Source organism: Magnolia sinica, chromosome 2 (assembly GCF_029962835.1).
Source record: "Magnolia sinica isolate HGM2019 chromosome 2, MsV1, whole genome shotgun sequence".
Taxonomy (NCBI): Eukaryota; Viridiplantae; Streptophyta; class Magnoliopsida; order Magnoliales; family Magnoliaceae; genus Magnolia; species Magnolia sinica.
The window spans coordinates 134,062,958-134,084,525 of record NC_080574.1 but is presented as its reverse complement, the minus strand read 5'-3'; the positions used below and the strand labels follow the sequence as shown (position 1 = coordinate 134,084,525).

General features: G+C 36.9%; 1 protein-coding gene across 2 annotated transcripts in view; it reads right to left on the bottom strand.

Annotated features, from left to right (window-relative positions):
* LOC131237739 (polyamine oxidase 1-like) overlaps positions 1–5,160 on the bottom strand; it is a 35,516-nt gene extending 30,356 nt beyond the window's left edge. For both annotated transcript variants that reach the window (XM_058235688.1, XM_058235689.1), the window contains exons 1-4: positions 5,013–5,160; positions 3,579–3,828; positions 3,200–3,346; positions 2,830–3,076 (exon numbers count right to left, since the gene is read on the bottom strand). In XM_058235688.1, the coding sequence (XP_058091671.1) occupies positions 2,830–3,076; positions 3,200–3,346; positions 3,579–3,828; positions 5,013–5,133 (765 nt within the window). In that variant the 5' untranslated portion in view covers positions 5,134–5,160. The remainder of the gene's footprint in view (positions 1–2,829; positions 3,077–3,199; positions 3,347–3,578; positions 3,829–5,012) is intronic.
* Positions 5,161–21,568: the final 16,408 nt, after the last annotated feature.

Sequence of the window (21,568 nt, the reverse complement as noted above, 5' to 3'; positions counted from 1 at the left end):
TTGATTTTGATGTTGCATACAAGGTGTTTGATGAAATACTTATAAAACTATTGTTGCTGTTTTATATACAGTGAGAATTTAAATGTGTAGTCTATGTATTTGTGAAAATATTGCACAAGTGAACTGGGCTCAATCTTGGCTCAAACTAGCTCGAGTTGCTAACCGAACCAAGCTGAGTTGACCAATTAGGCTCGAGGACCAAGCCGAGCCGAGTTTGAGCCGGGGTCAACTAGTGGCCAAGTGGACTCGACCCATGTACACCTCTGCAGGGAGTGGGGGTGTTTGGTCATGTATTACAGTTTTTCTCGTAGTACAAATTGGACTTGTCACTTTCTGTACATATGTACAATAATAATTTTCTAAATATAAAAAGTCAAAATATCTTCTTAAAATTTCATATATTATAAAAAATTTAAAGTTAAAAAACCCTTTTTAATAAGAGGACTTAAGTCCAACTTTGTTGCACCAAAAGTTATAAATTCAAACCTACCATTTGACTATGACACTCAACCGTTGCATACTCCACATGGATCACCCAATGCAAAAATCAGTCAAATCAACTCATGAGGTTGACCACACCAATAAAAGATGATGCTTAGCCATTGATAAATAGAAAAATAAAAGTGTAATCCAATCAAGGTGGGCCAAATCAATTGACGGATTACATATCCCACGCACACCAAATGTTGGAAGTTACCAGCTAGGTGTACCGTAACCTATGGTCCAACTGGTTGGACACGAGACCTTTTTTAATAGGATTATGATAGTAACGGTGCCACCTCTTATGTTGACCGGCCTCCACCTATGGATTGCATCCTTAGATTGATCTTAACCGTTCACGTTCTCATTAGAAGCCGTGGTCTCAAAGTCGTGACTCGTTGATGAACCCGCCCTTCGAGTCTCGTATTGGAATATGAGCCATTAAAAAAGTTATTTCTAATGTTTCATGTTTATCTAGATGCACCGTCACCCATGCTAATGTTTCTTTCCATGGCGTTGCAGCGTGGAATGCAGAATGTGAACCGTTGATCTTAGATCATCATCTAAGATGTAAATCTAAGAGTGGAAACTGCCACCGTATGTTTTTTTTTTTTTTTTTATAACACGCACACACACCGCCGTGAGTGTGTGGGATTTCACCACCTTTTGGGTACTCGAACCCGTGACCAGGTGTTGAAACTCTGCCACCGTATGTTAATTGTATGGTAAAGGTCCCACCTTCGTGTATCTATTATATATCCACGCCATCCATCAATTTTTTCCATCTCATTTTAGGACATAGTCCAAATAATGAAGCAGATCCAAATCTCAAGTGGACCACACAATAGGGATTGAACGTCAACCATTAAAAACTTCTTCAGGCCATAAAGTTTTGGATCAAGCTGATATTTGTATTTTCACTTCATTCAGGTCCGCATGACCTAATCAACAGGTTGGTTGGAAAATAAAAGTTATGATAGGCCAAGGAAGTTTTTAATGGTGGTTGTTCAATGAAGATTGTTTGTTCTGTTGTGGTCCATTTGAGATTGAATATGCTTCTTTTTTTCTCAAAATGCCCTAAAATGAGCTGGAAAAACTGATGGACGGCCTGGATATACACTACATATATCAAGGTGGGTCCCATGTGAAATACCTACTAACAAGCTACTCGAGTAACATCTAATCCGCTCCCAAAAAAAAAGCCATGTGATTTAGCGTGTTTTTTTTTTTTAAATAAATTTATTTTATTTTAGCACACACTCACGTACTCGAACCCTTGACGGGGTGTTGAAACTCCAGATGTGTTTTACACGCCTGGCCGCTCTTCTAAACGACAGGGAAATAAATGTCCATGGGCCCACCACAATGTATATGTCATATCCGGTCCATCCATCACTTAATCCACCCTATTTTAGTAGGTAAGCCCAAAAATTATACCTATCCGAAACTCAAGTGGGCCACACCGTAGGAAAATGCATGAATATAGATGTCCACCGACGCCATAATGCATATATTACATCCAGTCCATCCATCACTTAATCCAGCCTATTTTAGAAGTATACCCAAAAATAATTCTGATCCTAAACTCAAGCGGGCTACACTGTAGGCAAATGCGTGAGTACATATGTCGACCATTAAAATATTCAAAGGGACCACTGTCATTTTTATATGACATTCCAAGGTTAATTAGTGCATGGAAGGTGGCCTTAAAAACCCAAATATTGGGGAATATTCCAATGGCATGCGTCCTCTCCCTTGTTGCCTGTTGTATGTGTGTCTGGAAGCGGATTGTGTCCTTCCACAACCTGCACCATAGTCCGTCCAGGAATCGCTCTGTGGGGCCCACTGTGATGTATGGGGTTTATCAACAACGTCCATCCATTGTTCCAGATCATTTTAGAGTATAAATCTAAAAATAAAGTAGATCCAAAACTCAAGTGGACCACAAAGTGGGGATTGATAGCACACCATTAAAAACTTAACAGTAGTTACAAAAGTTCTGGATGAAGCTGATACTTATGTTTCCCCTCGTCAAGGTCTACATGATGTTATAAACAGGTTGCAAATAAACATGATGGTGGCCTTTAGGAACATTTCAAGTGTGAGTGTCATCATCGAGACTGCTTCTTGTAGTGTGGACCACTTGAGCTTTGTATCTGTCTCATTTTTTGGGCTCAAATTATAAAATGAGCTGGAAATTATTATCAGTTGTACACACAAGTGCCAGTAGATTTACTTGAATCAGTTGCCAGTTTTGAACGATAAGGTTGTATATGAATCTCTCTCTATCTTGAGTGTGTGCATGTGGACGCCCTATTTAATAAAAATGCAATATTATAATGAGTTCACCTTGTTGAGTTTGAGACGTGGATCGGTAATCTTCCCAGCAGAGTTGGTGGCAAGGAACTGTTTGGCTATGTCGTACACCACACTTTCATAGCCCCTTGAGTCTGCTACAAAGTATAGATCGTCACCGAAGTTGGTGAACGTAGGCAATGGCTCGGTATTCTGCAAACTCGTCACTCGTGGTGGCTCGGCAAACTCATAGTCGTACTTATAGTAGTCGACCGCCATCTCAATCGGCGTCGAAGGGACCCTAAAAGGAAAACCCACAAAGCAGTACTGAGAAAGAACCCAAGTAATCCTAACTCGCTGAGTTGACTCAGATGTTTCTTGAGACTGAGTCGATTTTTTCTTAGATTGTATATTCGATACCTACATGGTCATGAGTCTTTGAGATGCCAATATGGAGATATCTTCCAGCCGTGAGGCAGTGAGAGAAGTTGAAACGTTGGTGCTGAATTCCGAGAGCTTGTCGGCCATATCCAAAGTCGCCTTTGCAAATGACTCCTTATGAAGTCCGCCGCTGGTAATGCAAGCCAAAAATGAGATACTGAAACTAGTGCAAATGTGAATTTAGTTGGGGCATGTTTGGATGCTTAATTGAAACGAAATGTGAGTCGTTGGTGGGAAATGTGGAGCCATACATGAGACTGGCTTCCAAAACTACCATCATCATCAATTAAAAATCGTGCAACTTGCAATTCGATGCAATTGAGCATCCAAACGCATCATTGGAGAAGGAAATGTGAGTATACGTTTGTTGGTAAGTGTTAGAGGAGAGATTGTCGTAGTTGGAGAAGAATGTTTTTAGCTTGAGCTTGTTCACCATTGGCCATATAGGATTCACTTGTGGGCCATTGACTCCCTCCACCCAGTTGGCTCCCATCTCCACCGATAGCCCGGCGAAGTTGGTTTTGTGAATGCGGCCACCGATCCTGTCCGTTGCTTCTAGTATCAAGATGTTCTTTATCCCAGCATCCGATAGCGTCTTTGCTGCCGATATCCCTGTGAGAGAGAGAGAGAGAGAGAGAGAGAGAGAGTTGTTTAGTACTTAAGAATCCTATAACAGTTAGCAATCTCATTTTATTATTTGAATCTCTTCAACCTAATTATACATACATCTGGATTGTCCCAAGGGCACTAAGTTGTAATTTATCTAAGATTATATAAGGGGTGGTGTGCTATAACTGTGTCACACATACAATGTTCGGGTTAAACTAGGATTACCAAATTCGTGTGAAGCCATAAATGTAAGAACTCTATGTAGTGGGCCTTACTGATCAACGGTATAAATTGCACTCTAGTTAGATGGTTTGATTGAGTTAATCAGTGGGCCCCACTTAAGGTGTGCGTTGCGCAGTCTATCTGCGCAGCACTGCGTATTTTGGGTGGAATGCTATAGGCAAGGCAATTTAAGTAGAACTAGGACACAGTGATGTGGAGCATGGGAGAGAGAGTTTTGATGGGTTTCAAACTCTCTCTCCACAGAATGTATATTAGAGAGCTGGGTCCCCGATCCTATACCACATGGCAGAATTCGAGTCACATCTATTGATTTGCAAAAAGAGTGTGAAGGAGAGGAAGATCCTAGCTCTATCGGTATTCTGGCATTCTTATCCAGCTTTTATGGCGTCATAGCTAGGTAAGCCATCTGAACCCTTGATCCCATGTCCTATACATAGATAGATCCGGTGCCTATTCCACATACATCTTAAGTCCCACAATAGAGAGAGTAGTTTTGCTGGGTTCCAAATTCCTCAATCCTCTAAACTATCTACATAGGGTACCAAGCCTACATACGAGTGAAGCTTTGTATCCCATCATAGTGCTTCTTTAAGGGTGGAAGGTGAGTAAGATTTCAGCTATCTCCTATAGCGATTCCACTAATGTCTAAATAGTATTTCATGTTGGGAGGTGGAAATTGGCATATGGGGCTATAAATGTAAGGCTCGTTTGACTGGGCCCACTTATAACGGATCTATAAATTGATCGTTAGCCTCTGTACCTCAGTACTTTTAGTTACGGCCATTGGTTGGTGGTGGTCTTGAATTTCAGGGCCATGATTAGCTTTAAGCAGGCCCATTTAGATTGATGTGGACAGACGCAGCGCTTTTAGATTGGATTGTGACTGGCCAATCCCAAGTTGTAGTAATAAGGGCCACTATAGAAAAATGCAGATGGATACTCACCAGACATTCCAGCTCCGATTACAATGACGGTTGGATCCAGAGCCATGGCTCCGGTGAAATGGATGGCTAGAATCACGGCCACGACCACAGCCATCATCTTCTTCCCTCTGCCTAAGGCCATTGCTTTGTATGTCTGTTTGAATGCTTCATCGGTGGTTTTTATAGAGAGAGAGAGAGAGAGAGAGAGAGCCTTGACTTGGAAGAGATCACAAATCCGTGTAGAATGCCTGGAGCCCACCGAGTTGTTTATATGTCATCCAACCCATGTATTGTTTGAGACCCACTAGAATGATGGAATGCCACAAAAGTCAGGCCTGGATAATCATTAAGTGGACCCCACAATGGAAAACAACGGATGACCGTCCAAATTCTAATCACATGGATTCGGATTGCGTAGTCTAGCACACCGCACCCACGCCGATAATGTGTTCCTGCCGGAAAAGCTGTGGGGCCCACCAGGATGTATGTGTTTTATCTATGCCATCTATTTTATTTTTTCCAGCTCATTTTCAGTGCATGAGTAAAAAACGAGGCAGTTACAAATTCCAGATGTGCTACACCACAGGAAACAGTGGTGATTAGCCCCCAGGATGATTTTAACGGTGGGCGTTCAATCACCTTTGTTTCCTATGGTGTGGTCCACCTGAGATTTGGATCTTCCTCCCTTTTGAGCACATGTATTAAAATGAGTTGGCAAAATAGATGGCGCGGGATAAAACACATACTTCATGATGGCCGCCCCACAAAGTTTTTCCAGCAACACACTGCACAGTCGGTCGGGTACCGTGCGCTAATTCGGTTATCCCCGGATCCACCGAGGTGTGTGGATCCATGACTGTGGGGGCTACCTTAATATATTTACCTTACATCTAAGCCATCCATCCGTTTTGACAGCTCATTTTAGTACATGATTCCGGAAATGAAGCATATCCAAATATGAGTAGTCATGATTTTAGTACTCACGATTAAAAATTTCTCAATCCATTTTAGGGCTACTGGATCGTTTATTTGTCATCCATCCTGTTGATAAGGTCAAAAAGATCTGGATGAAGGGACCACACAAATATCAGCTTGATAGAAAACTTTTATAGCTTACAAGAAGCTTTTAATGGTTAATCACCACTGTTTTCTGCCGTGTGGTCCACCTGAGATTTTTATCTATTTTTTTATTTTTATTTTCATGCCCTAAAATGTGCTGCGGAAACAGATGGATGTCGTGGATGTAAGATACGTACATCAAAGTGGGCCCCATAGTTAGGAATGGATCTGGGTATCCACGAAACCCCGACCACACCAGGCACTCGGAGTCGGGTCCGCAATGGTGTGGATTCGGCTTCATTAAAGCTCTGTGGTTCCAACAATACCTACATCGTACAATTGTGACCACATTTTTTTTTTTTGAAAAATTTAAAAAATAACAAAAAAGGAAAAAATTCAAAACACATTTAAAAAATTAAGAAATTGAGGGAAACTTTTTTAAGTTAATGAATAACTAATTTTTCATATTTAAAATACATTTGTGATAAATAAAAGTAACTAAAAAATAAATTAAACATCAAGCCATTAATATTCAACAATACAGTTAACAAGTAAGAAGTAACGAAAAAATTTACAAGCTATTTATTTATTATTATAGAAAATCAACAAGCTATCTTCCTTGAAACGTGAGAGTAGTTGAATCTTGATCTTCCAACTTTCGAGAGAGAGATTAAGAGCACTTGAAAATATGAAATGTAAGATAGAGCAAGAGAAATTAAGACCATTTGGAATTAAGAAATGTAAGAGGGTTTTGGGTTGAGAATATTACAATTAGAGGAGGTTTGGAAGCTGTTTTTAATTAGCAAAAAAAAAAAAAATTTCAAAAAATTATATGCCATGGCTAATATGCAATCACATATTTTCGCATATGCCACATGCGATAGCATATGTGCTATTATCATATATATGCATATCCATATGCAGCATATGTTATCACATATGTGCATATGCAGTCAAACATGACAATACTATCCATGCCATCCTTTTTTAGCATGAGCCCAAAAATGAAAAATCCGAATATTAGGTGGACTACAAGATAAGATACATACATCATGATGTGCCCACCGAGCTTTTCCATTGAGATTTGGTTCTAGCTTATTTTTGGGCTCATGTCTCATTTTCCAATGGCAGCATTTAATAACTATTATTTTTCTTATAAACTTCAATTCTATTTTTCATTTTTGAACGATTGAAGAAGTTCGAGCATTTCCTATAAATACTTGTTCATCCCCTGTCACTTTATAAGAGATAAACATAATTCAATTCTTACATACATGCTAAGTTACTATACTGTCCAACACCCACTCTAAATTATTTATGAAAATGATTTCAGACATAACACAGACCCTATCGTGTTTGACTCATTTTTAGTTTCCGCAAGATTGACTTAAGGCTTAATATTATTTTTCTTGAGCATGCATTTTCCAATATAGTAGTTAAGCTTTCCACAGTTATAGCAGTTTAAAAAAAAAAAAAAAAAAAAAAAAAAATTATTAAACTAGTTTTCTATTTTATATTTTGTCTTGTACTAGTTAGTATGATGTCTAAGCTTAATATAATCACAGCAATTCTCCATCTTCTTTTTCTCATTAACCTTACTAGATTTCGCTAGCTTTGCCTTTAAGGCTATTTCATTTGCATTTTCTTCTTCATTTAGATTCATTATATTTAAACCAATTGGTGTAATTCTCCAAATAAACATGTCTCTCTATTTTAAAAAAGAAGGGATATGAATGGGAGTACACTCACATCACACCACAGGCACATGTACACTCATACTTGCACTCACACAAGTCATGCCCAAGCCCATCTCGACTTAACGCACGCCCCGCCAAAAAACAATTCAACACAAACCCCATAAAGACCTAAACCTTCTACACCACATCCCATATATAACATTTTCATATTCCTCTTACAATTTTTATGTAGAACTACTTTTATTGCAAGATACGTGAGGACGAGTTTAAAAATAAAATTGTAAAGGGAAAGTTTTGGTGGGAATTTTGAAAACATCAAAAAATCTAAAATATTTTTAAAACTAATATTAAAACTACAAGATGTGCATCATTTTCTCCATTGTTTCCAATGGTGTGGTTGACTTGAGCCTTTAGATCATTTTTGGACTTATACCTAAAATAAAATGAAAAAAAAAAAATGGATGGAAAGCATGGATAAAACCAATATATCACGGTGGCCCCTTAGGAGCCGTGTTTGTGCCAAGCGGGAACAAGATACCCAATCTCATCCCACCCAATTTTGAAAGGTGCAATTGAGGCCTTACCCAACACAGTGCAACTTTGACTATGGAGCACACCTTAATGTTTGTATTTTATATCCACGTCGTCTAATCGTTTTTCCAGGCCATATTTGAAATTGCGTTAGTTGTCTAACATGACACCACTCTACGTGGAAGCTTGTGGAGCTTAGAATTAAGATTAAGTCCTAAATGAGGGTGTGAATAGGACCACTTAAAATTTATTTATGTAATTAAAATAATTTAACAATTTAAACAAATACGGCACGAGGGTCCAATATCATATACTATAAGAGATTCAACAATATATACAATTAGTACTGTATATGTGTGTGAAAGTTATATTTAGTGTTTGCAAGGAATTAAAAGCCTAACATATAATCCAACCATGCATTCGAATATAATAAACAATTCTACTCATAAGCATAGTAAGAATTGCATTCACAAAATACAATCACAAACATAATAATATATAATGGTTTGGTTAAATATCTACTCTACTCCTGGTGGACACATTCTCCTCGAGTGTACTGGATTTCAATACGTCAATAGTTTTTAATAAGTTTATTACTTACCTTTACAATGGTTTTTAATAGGTTCACTACCAACCTTGGGTCCTACACAAGAACCTACATGTACTCACCCGTGTTGGTGGAACATGTACACACCTGTGTCGATGGACCACATTTCCACCCATGTTGGTAGCTCCTTTAGAGACTTAATTAATTTTCTATTGGTTCACTAATAACCTCTAAGGTTCTGATCCAGTGACCTACGTACATTCCTACCGAAGGCTCCCACAAGGACTAACACGTATGCACTCGTGTTCGGCACCGGTGGTCTTACACAAGCACCTGTTTGAATTTATGTTGCAAACTTTATGCTCAATTCTACGATTGAGCCCCGTTACTGCGCATTCGTAGAGATGCTTCTTCACACTTGAATCGACTTCTCTTGTACTCTCCCTATCTTTGAAGTCGATCTTCTTCCACTTCTTTGAATCGGTTACCGGCAATGATCTTCCTATTGAGATATTAAGATAATGGGAGAGATGTTGAATCTCTTACAACTATGGAATAGTTAGTTCTAATTAGGGATTCACCTAGATAGGTGTTCTATAAAATATTTAGATAAGAATTTACCTTTAGGTTTGTGTTTAATTTCTAGAAAAGAGGAGATGAGAGTTCATGCATACCTTCATAATGGAGCTTGGAATACTTATTAGAGTGAATAATTACAAGAGGAATGGCATGAGGTTAGAAGAGGGATAAGAGTCGAGAATCATCTAAGCTCTATTTACACCAAATACCTATACGAAAATCTAAGGTCCGAATGCCCAATATATAGAAAAAGATTTGCAACACCTATAAAATTGGAAAATAACGGCTTTGTTGATAGGATTGAGTAAACCTTCGATAAAATTGAAGAACTCTCGATTTATGAAGTTTTTTTGTTGGACTATTTTGGCCATCTTTGATTGAATTAAGGGGGGCATTCCATCCTATCGAGTACTATCAATGGTCCATCGATAGTATCGAGATCCACTCGAAAATACCAAGAGTTCCAAATACCAAGACTATTTTTGGCTATTAATTTACAACATATTTGAATATCTAAAGCATGTCTTAATATGATCAAATTAAGCTCCTGAGGATATGAGATGATCAATAAAAAATTTACCTATTGAAGAATGGATCTTTTAAAGGTTAAGGTTATTCTGGACCTAAAGAAGTAAGGTTAGAGTCACTAAAAGCACCTCAATTTAGCTTTTTCTATAGTCTTTGATTCTTCATGTCTTCATATTTCTTTGTCTTTAGCTTTTATGGGTTCAACTGACTCACTAATACGTTGATTCATATAATTGACAAACAAATGCACTAACAATATCAAAGCATGAGCGTGAAATTGAAGTAAATCCAAATCTCTAGACCAATTCATAAAAAGAAGTGGTGATTGATCATTAAAAACTTCTTGTAGGCCATAAAAGTTTTGATTCAATGTTATATTTGCATTTCCCTTTATCTAGGTTTGTGTGAGCTTATCATCAAGTTAAATGGCAAATAAACATTATGGTGGGCCTAAGAGGTTTTTAATTGCAAGTGATGAATCACAAAAGTTTCTTATAGTATGGTCTACTTGAGTTTTAGATCTACTTCACTTTTGGGCTCATTCCCTGAAGTGCTAGCAAAATAGATAAACGGCATGAATATACATAACATATACCAAGGTAGGCCCACGTTGAGGGTGACACTGTTGGGTGAGGCCAGAGCGGCACCTAATCCGGTTACATCCAGCGACATGGATTTTCTGCGGGGCCCACTGTGATGTATGTGTTTTACCCATTTTGTTCATCTCTTTTTATAGCTCATGTGCGGGCATGAGCCCAAATTGAAGCGGATCTAATATGCTAGTGGATCACATCACAAGAAGTGGAAGGTTTGGATGAAGCTGATATTTGTGCTTTCTGCTATCATTTTTCATTCATCTAGCCTGTGTGACCTTTATGAACAGGTTGCATGACGAACAAGAATCCGGATCCTTTGCTTCTCACAAGTAGGAATTTTCTGATTTCTTGGGTCCGATTGGTTCATGTCATCGTTGACATTGTAAGCTCTATTGTATTAAATGTAGTGTATGATGATATGACTCAATTAAATTGTAATAAACAAAAATTTTCTGTTTATGACAAGTAAAAGATTAGAATTGGACAAATTAATATCACCATCAATTATACAAAAGTTTCATTGGTGTACAGACAAGAATCCACAGCTCCTCCCTAAACCGGCCGCGTCCGCAAAAGGCCGTCTGATTTCTTTACACTATTTGCTTTATCAAGTGCCTGATTGGTGGACAATTAGTTGACGGTTGTGATGGAAGATAGTTAACACCATAAATTTAAAAATGAATTCCCACTGATCAGAAGCTAGGATTGCAGTGTCAATGTGACTGTTGGATGATGAGTATATACCATTCAAGATCGCCTGCGTATCAACCATCACGCTATTACGGAGTACGAAGGAGTTCCCCATCCTAATTACTAACCATCCAATCATATCAGGTACCATCCATATGGAGAATCTGGACTGTTCACCTTGTGGGTCCCACTGTGCATGGTCTACTTCCTGGGAAAGTCACGTGTCACACGTGGACGGGAATAAAAAAGGGGTATGGGTTAGCACGCTATGGGCGCATGTGATCATTATGAATACCAAACCGTTCATGCGATGAAATGGAGTATTTGATTATTTAAGTCTATCCCTTTAAATATGGATAATACTATTAACCGTTAAATAATTAAAGGCAACTGTCGTCGAATCTTGAAAAGGTATTTTATTCAAATACCATTGATAAGCCACGTGATCCGCAACAGTCTTTTTTTATGTTTTTTGAAACTCGTGTTTCAGTCGGACGCCGATTACCTTGACCATTTTAGCTACTGTACGGTGCTCTGTGGACCACACAATGATGTGTGTATTTTTATATGTACCGTCCATCCATTCTTTCATATCATTTTAGGAGCATAAATCAAAAAATGAGGTGAGCCAAATATCACGTGGATCTCACCAAAGGAAACAGTGATGATTGAATTCCCACCATTAAAAACTTCTCAAGGGCCATAAAAGTTTTTGATGAAGCTGATATTTGAGTTTTCCCTTCATCCAGATCTTCATGACTTAATCAACAGGTTTGATGGTAAATAAAAAATATAGTAGACCCCAGGAAGTTTTTAATGGCGAACGTTCAATCATCAATGTTTTATTGTGGTGTGGTTCACTTGAGAGTTTGATCTGTCTTAGTTTTGGGTTCTTACGACAAAATAATCTGGAAGAATATATGGACGGCGTGGATAACACATATATATCATGATGGGCCCACAGAGCACCGTCCAGTAGCCACCTTGATACTCGCAGCGTTAGTAGGTAATCCGCGTCCGTTTCAGGAGCGAGGCTTAGGTCGGTCTGTATGTACGATATATCTACGCCGTCCATACGTTTTGAAAGATCATTTTAGGCCATTAGATAAAACCTGAAGTAGATCAAATTCTCATGTAGACCATACCATGAACAAAAGTAGTGATTGACCATTAATTAGCCATATGGTATTTTTATCAAGCCAATATATATATATATATATATATATATATATATATATATATATATATATTTCCCTTCATTCAGGTTTACCTGGACTCATCAACAAGTTGGATTGGAAATAAACATTACGATTGGCCCTAGGAAGTTTTTAATGGTAGGGCACTACTGTTTCCTATATTATGGTCCACCTGTTATCTTATTAATTTTTGGGCTAATGCCATAAAATGATATGAAAAAACAGATGTACAGCATGGATATATAATAAATACATCAAGATGAGCCCCACAGTAAGGGCCGCACCGTATTGGGTACGTCCTGGGCAGCATGTCCCATCCGCTTTTCCAGATCATTTTAGGGCATGGTCGGAAAAACGATGCAGATTCAAATCTCAGGTGGACCACACCACGGTAGTGATTGAATGCCAACCATTAAAAACTTCCTCGGGCCCTATGTCATTTTTATTTCCCATTCAACCTTTTGATAAGGTCACACAGATCAGGTTGAAGGGAAAATACAAATAGCAGCTCGATCCACCTGAGATTTCATCCTAAAAATGGTAAGATCAAAATCCTGCAGTGTGTCCCACAACGAGGATTTGATCTGCCTTATTTTTGGGACCATGCCCTAAAATTATCTAGAAAAATGGATGTGCGGTGTGGATATACAACACATACATGAGGTGGGCCCCAAGGTCAGTGCCTCACCCACTAGGCTGTTATGCCAGCTTCCCCTACGCGGCGCACGTTTCTATGCTATTTTTCAAAACAATTTCTTTTAATACTCTGGCAGTAATAATGGTTGATACGCAGGCACTGATATACAAGCAACTCAAATTAAACTGTTTAGACTGTGGGTTCCAATTTAGAAGGATACCGAACCAAAATGCACAGTAAAAAAATTAGTGATTAGCGGGCATCTAATTGACTGTTGATATCAAAGATATATGGTTACCAGCACCAATTCAAAATATGAATCGTTTTATCTGAATATAGGGCTGCCTAGGCAATGTGGCGTTAGATGATGACCTATCATTTATTCGGTACCGTATGCCATTACAGAACGTGTGATGCAGAGTAGGCTGCAGATACATGTTGTAATTGTTTCAAAATTTACATTTAAATTTGGATTTCAAATATTTTAGTTTTGCTCCACATTTGAAATTTCTGATGCTTTGGGTTATGGGTTTTATCTCACATTGGATTTCTCAAAGAAAATCTTCTTATATATAAGTTTTTTGCCTTGGGGCTTGAGCCCCATTTAGGGGCATGTGAATTTAGTCATGTGAGGGGTTATGTCAATAGTTCTAATCTATGTTATTGACCACACGCGCGTGCGCCTAGCCAAGCCATGTCAAACCTAATCTTTGTCCGTGTGTGTGACGGGATGTGTTGAGCGCGGGTGCAGGTGTACTCGCATGGGGGTGTGTGTGTGTATGAGTACTCACGGGACTTTATTTACGAGTGTACTAGCACCCCTTTCTAAATGGTGCTTAATGCACCACTTTGGAGACTATAAAAGGACTTCCGTTCCAGTTTCAAAGTACGAAAAAATCTTCTAAAACTCTCTCTGTTCTTCTAGTTCTGGTTTAAGAATTTTGCTGAGTCAACTCAGCACTTTCGAGTTAAACTTCGAACACTGTCCAAGGGATGTCGATTGCTCTAGAAACCTGTTACACTTGGGACACTGTCCAAGGGGAACAAATTTGATTTCAAACCGAGCGACTCATGTCACGCCTCGATTCAATTCAATAAGTTCTCTTTCTCAATTTTTATTTTCTTTTTTGGTTCTCGATTTTTTTAATAGTCTATTTAATTCAATCAAATATTCCAACAATCTTGAAATCGAATTATTGAAATACATAGACTATGACTATCGTAACAGTTAATGCATCTACCGAGTTAGCCAAAATCGAACCATTCGCTGGACAATGCTTTAAACGGTGGATACAGAAACTGATATTCGTACTGACCACCCTTAAAGTTTCATATATTCTGTCTGAATCATTTACTATAGATCCAGCAAATCAAACGAAAGTGGTATATAAAAATAATTGTAAAAATTATATTCTAAACTCTTTGTCCAACGAACTATATGACGTGTATTCTTCTTACGAGACTGCTAAAGACATATGGACTGCTTTATAAAAAGAAGTACATCTTGGAAGATGTAGGCGCTAAGAAACATGCAATCGTTAATTTCCTTCATTATAAAATGACGACGATAAACTTGTCACAAATCAGATTCATGATTTTCAAAATCTAGTTCATGAACTGTTGTCAAAAGGAATTAAGTTCGATGAAGCGTTTCTGTCATGAGCGTTGATAAAAAAACTACCGCTCTCCTGGAAAGAGTATAAAAATAAAATGAAATATAAAAAGAACAATGTTTCATTGGAAACTACTATCGTACACATACGAATAGAAGAGACCAATAGAAACAGGGACAAAAAAAATGAAAATGAGATACATTCAAAGGCGAATCTTGTGAAAGAAGTCAGGAAAATAATAAGAAGAAAAATGGCCAATGTCTTAACTGTGGCAAACCTGGATATTATACTAATGAATGCAGACTCAAAAAGAAAAATGCAAACGATCAATTCAATAAAAATGAAAATTGCTACAATTGTGGAAAGCCTGGGCATCACATTAAAACTTGTAGGATTTAAAAAAAAAAAAACAAAGATAAGCCGCATGCTAATTTTACAGAAATAGACAATGAGTTTGACATGGTAGTATCTGTGGTGTCAGAAGTCTTTCTTATAAACAACTTGGAGTGGGTGCTAGACACTGGTGCAACTAGGCACGTGTACAAGGATCGTAGCATATTTACCTCCTACCAAGTATCAAGAGATGATGAACAGGTGTAGGAAAATGGAAAATACTTCTGAAACTCACTTCTGTAAAGATTTTGTTATTGAATAATGTCCTACATGTGCCTAATATTAGAAGAAACTTGGTCTCTGGTTCACTCCTCGATAAGGCTAATGTCAAGTTAGTATTTGATTTAGATAAACTTGTAATGACTAAGAATGACACTTTTGTTGATAAGGGATACTGTAGTGATGGTTTGTTCATTGTAAATGTATCTAATGATAATAATAAAAAGATATCCAGTTCTATTTATATCGTTGAACCCTTTTATCTATGGCATAGTAAATTAGGTCATGTGAATGTAGTGTCTTTGAAGAAAATGAAAAGATTAGACTTATTACCTAATATATTAATGAAAATTTTGATAAATGTAAAACATGTGTAGAAATATATAGAAATAAATTTCAAAAAAAAAAAAAAAACCCTTAAACGAATAAAACGATCCTCTATTTTATTAGAGTTAATATACAGTGATCTAGGTGATTTTAAAAATCACCTGTTTAAAGATGGTAAAAAAATATTACATAACTTTTATAGATGACTATTATAGGTTCACTAGAGTCTATCTGTTAAGGAACAAAGATGAAGCTTTAAATGTTTTTTTCTAAATATAAAATTGAAGTTGAAAATCAATTAAATATTAAAATTAAAAAACATAAAACAGATGGATGAGGTGTATATAAATCTTCTCAATTTAGAGAATTATGTGAAAAGAGTAGAATAGTTCACGAAATTACAACTCATTATATACTAGAACAAAATGGAATAGCAGAACATAAGAATAAAACTCTAAAGAAGATGAAGAATGCTATATTAAATAGTTCAGGCTTATCCTCAAATATGTGGGAGAAGCAATTTTATCTGCTTATCATATTTTAAATAGGATTCATTCTAAGTCTTCTTAACAAATACCTTCTGAACTTTGGAAGAATCATGTTCCTATTTATAAATATATTAAAGTGTGGAGGTGTCTTGCTAAAGTAGGATTGTCTGAAACTAAGAAAAGAAAGTTAGGCCCTAAAACAACCGACTTTATATTTGTAAGGTACGCACAAAACAGTGCAGCTTACAAGTTTCTAGTTTTAAAGACTACAGATAATATTCTAGATCCTAACACAGTTACAGAAGCTAGGGATGCAGAGTTCTTTGAGAACGTATTCCCTATGAAATCTAAATCTATGGGAATAGAGGAAATCAATGAACAAGATATCGCGTCTACTAGTAAAAGTACCTACGAGAAAGTAGCAGAAGAGATACAACTAAGAAAAAATACTAGAGTTATAAGAGAAACTAACCTAGAAGATGGTTTTTTCACCTTCTTAATAGAAGATGATCCTACAACTTAGATAGAAGCGATTAACTCTCTAGATGCAACCTTTTGGAAGAAAGCAATAAATGATGAGTTGGAATCTATTATATTTAATAATACTTGGGAACTTGTAAACTTACTACCTGGAAACAAACCAATAAGCTGTAAATGGGTGTTTAGAAAGAAACTAAAACCTGATGGAACTATTGATAAAATTAAGACTCGGTTACTAGCAAAAGGCTTTAAACAAAAAGAAAGAATAGATTATTTTGATACATATTCCTCTGTAATTAGAATTACAACTATTAGGGTTTTAATAGCGATAACTTCCATATATAAACTGGTAGTATACCAGATGGACGTTAAGACGGCTTTCCTAAATGGGAATTTAGAAGAATAAATATATATATATATATATATATATATAGAGTAATCTGAAGGTTATAAGATATCAAGTAAAGAAAATAAAATGTGTAGACTAATTAGATCATTATATAATCTAAAACAGGCTCTTAAACAATGGCATGAAAAATTAGATGGTGTTTTAAAATCAAATGGTTATCATATAAATGATGTAAATAGATGTGTATATAGTAAAATTTCTAGAAATAATTATGTTATTATATGCTTTTATATTGATGGCATGCTTATTTTTGAAACTAATATTAAATTAGTTACTGGGACTAAAAAATTCTTGTCATTTAAATTTGACATGAAAGACTTAGAAGAGATTAGTGTAATTTTGAGTATTGAAATAATCAGGAAAATAGTGTTATTGTATTATCACAATCTCATTACATTGAGAACTTACTGAGAAAGTTTAACCATTTTGACTATTTACCTGTCAGTACGCCTTATGATTAAGGTGTGACTCTCATGAAGAATATAGGAAGTAGTATGTTTTAATTAAAGTATTCCAGAATAATTGGTAGCTTCATGTATTTAACAAACTGCACTAGACCAGACATATCTTTTGCAGTAGGAAGGCTAAGTAGATATACACATAACCCTAAAAAAGAGCATTGGAATGTTTTGTCTATAATTTTGAGATACCTAAAAGGCAATATGGCCTATGGTTTACATTATAATGGTTATACTGTTATATTAGAAGGATACAGTGATGCTAACTGGATCACTGATTCAGATGAGACAAAATCCACTAGTGGATATGTCTTCACTTTGGGTGGAGTAGCAGTCTCTTGGAAGTCTACCAAGCAGACATGTATCGCTCAAACAACTATGGAATCTAAATTTATTGCCTTAGAAAAGGCTGGATTAGAAACCGAGTGGCTTAGAAATCTCTTAGCTGATATACCATTATGGCCAAAGCATGTATCGGTCGTGTCTATTCATTATGATTGTCAAGCAGCTATAGCAAAAGTAAAGAGTAAAATATATAATGAAAAAAGCAGTCATATTAGACTCAGACATAACATAATGAAACTCATATTGTGTGATGGAGTCATATCTATTGACTTTGTGAGGTCTGAAAAGAATCTGGCAGATCCTCTGACCAAAGGATTATCTAAAAGATTTGTCAATGATACATCAAAAGGAATGGGGCTAAGCCTAATATATGAGCTGACAATATCGACAACCTAACTTATACAAGTGGAGATCCCATGAGATAGGTTCAATGGGTAAACAACATGACACGAGGTAGACGATTGCACTGAGATATATGAGCCCCTTCTATGGTGTATAATGCGAGTAGCAACGCAGAAGAATGAGTTTTTTAAAACTCTTAATGGATCCATAATCATATATTTAATTGTCTATACAATTGCTGCATACACTTGATGGAATTCACATGTATGAGTATAGCGTGAAGGCCGCTTCCTATAAGAATCTAGGCAAATTCTCTATAGCACTCATGAAATACATGTAATAGTGTATGGCCGAAAAGCACCAAACCGCAGAATCACTTTTAGAGGAAGAGTTGTGTGAGTGGCATGTACTTGCGATTTACACTAAAAGGATTCATGTTCAAGACTATGGTGTCACCTGATTCCTGTAGACTTATCTTGCTTACTCTAATGTCAGTTCAAGTTTATGGTGACACCGGCACTATTGCACAACTATTACGCTTTAACCCGAAAGACATTATTTTGAAACATATGGGGGATTGTTGTATTTGTTTCAAATTTTATATTTAAATTTGAATTTCAAATATTTTGGTTTCCCTCCACATTTAAAATTTCTGATGTTTTGGGTTATGAGTTTTGTCCTACATCGAATTTTCCAAAGAAAATCTGCTTGTATATAAGATAGGCTTTTTACCTTGGGGCTTGAGCCCCATTCAGGGGACATGTGAATTTAGTCATGTGGGGAGGCTATGCCAATAGCTCTAATGTATACCATTAACCACAGGCGCGCGCCGAACTGAGCCATGTCGTGTCGTGTCATGTCGTGCCGTGCCGAGCCAAGCCAAGTTCGTGTCCGTGTCCATGTGCGCGTGCGCGACGCGACACGACGGGACAGGCTGGGTTGGGTATGGGCGTGAGTGCGGGTGCGGGTGTGAGTGTACTCGCGTGGGTGTGTGTGTGTATGGGTACTCACGTAACTCTATTTACGAGAGTGTACTCGCACTTGCGTCTTTTCGTTATAAACCAGAGAAACGCGAATGTTCAGTTAGTTGCACCTGTTGGGTTTAAACCCAATAGACCTAACCCTTTCTAAAGGGTGCTTAATGCACCACTTCGGAGTCTATAAAAGGACTTCCGTTCCAGTTTCAATGTACGAAAAAATCAATTTTATTCTCATCTTCTAAAACTCTCTCTATTCTTCTGATTCTGGTTTAAGAATTTTGTTGAGTTTGTTGCCGAGTCAATTCAATACTTTTGGGTTAAACTGCAAGTGGTTCGAGCACGCGTATAGTGAGTGTACCGTTAGGACCGGGTCATAGTCGTTGTATCCTAGAGGTCGATTACTCTAGAAACCTATTGCACTTGGGACGCTGTCCAAGGGGAGCAAATTCGATTTCAAGCCGAGTGACTCACGTCACGCCTCAACTCAATTCAATAAGTCTTATTTCTCTTTTTTTTTTCTTTTTTTGGTTCTCGATTTTTTAATAATCTATTAATTCAACAAAATATTCCAATAATACATTCTTAGTACAATTGGACCAAAAGAAGTACGAATGGAAGTGGAAGTGAAAGTCGTCGATCGGATCCGAGTCTAACCCCTACTTAGGGCATGATATAACTTGACTAAATCTGAGTCTAACCCTACTTAGGGAATGATGTAACTTGACCAGTTCCAAGAAATTTACTTTGAATAGAGAGAAATTGTCGTTTTAAGTTTTGATTCATAATTTTTTATTTAGGTATCATCACAAAATGCACAATTTATTGATCTTTATGTAACGATGCTTTTGAGGTCAATTGACCGTTATGTTGGCCGAATTCATCCATTTTTTTCAAAAACAAAAAGCACCCATCTTGTTTGACACTGCAATTTTAGTGAAAATTTATTATTTTTAGTGATTTTTATTATCTTCGTATCACCTTATTTTTAGAGTTTTACAATGTCTTTTTAGAAATGGCCTCTAATAATGCTAAGAATGTTCTGATAAAGTTTATCTGGACATTTCTATTTTGACAAATTAAGCTTCCAAAGAGTTTCTATTTTAAATAACTTCTACTTGAATTAACAAATTAGGCCTTAGAAGAGTTCTCCTACCCAATTAATAAGAATGATACACAAATCATCACATCGACATTTAATGCTAATCATAGTCACCACATATATGATGAAATGTCTTGCCTTTTTCTTTCTTCTTCTTTTTTTTTTTTATTTCTTTCCTTTTTTTAAAAAAAATTTTAATTTTTTTTAATTTTATCTGGAAGAGTTTTAACCTCTACAAAGAATTTCTAGTCGAAAGAGGAAAAAAAAAAAAAAAGGAAGAAGAAGAAGAATAAAGAGTACCATTTCAATTAAATAATGAAAATAGTGCATAACAAATCCAACATGACATGCATGTGAGAGCCAGGCCATTCATCAGGTGGGCCCACCATGAATGTACATTGACTCGTAAATCAGTCCATTCGGTTTATAAAGTGGGCCACAAGCAGATGAACTGATTTCATTGATAAGTTGTCATTGATAAACAACAAAACAAGACATAGGAGCACATGCACTGATTGCATCGGTAAGTCATTGATAAACAACACAAAAAGATCGTGTTCCAAAAATAAACTGTCCAGATCCTATATATACATTAGAAACAAAATCAACAAAACATTATATTAACTGATCAACTACAATCCGTCATAGGTCTTTACAAGCATCTACCTTTAAAGATATGATATTTTCATGGGACAAAGCAGGGCCACTTCTTATAACTGTCTAGTCTTGCCAATGCTAGGTTGGATGGCAAATAAACATCATCGTGGCCCTAATATAGTATCAACGGTGAGTTTCATTACTGCCGCTTCCTTCAATTGTGTGATCCACTTAAGCATTAGACCTGCCTAATTTTTAGACTCATAACCTAAAATGATCTGGAAAAAAAAAAAAATGGAAGAACGATATGGATAAAATCCATACATCATAATGGGCCCCACATAGTTCTAAAGTCTAACCTATAATCCAATCCAACCTCTAAAGTCTCCATTTATTCTGTCACAGTAATTTGAGATGTAATTTAGCAAACCTCCTCTTAACCTCAATTAGAGGTGATAGGGGATAAATGGGTCGGATGGCTGAGGGAAAATTCCTGGGTGAGGTGAGTCCTTGAAACCCTGTGCACTCTGGGGTGCACCAGAATCCCTGTGCAACATCTACTCCATCCACCAATTTCACCTACTAATGTTATAACATGAGCTCAAAAATTGAAGCAGATCCAAACTCAAGTAAGCTACAACACAGGAAATAGTGGGACGAAATGCCCATCATTATTGTAACCTTCCTGCACCCGACAATGATGTTTATCCAGCATCAACCTCACTAATAACGTGATTTCTACGGGGATGAATGGTAATAGAAATATC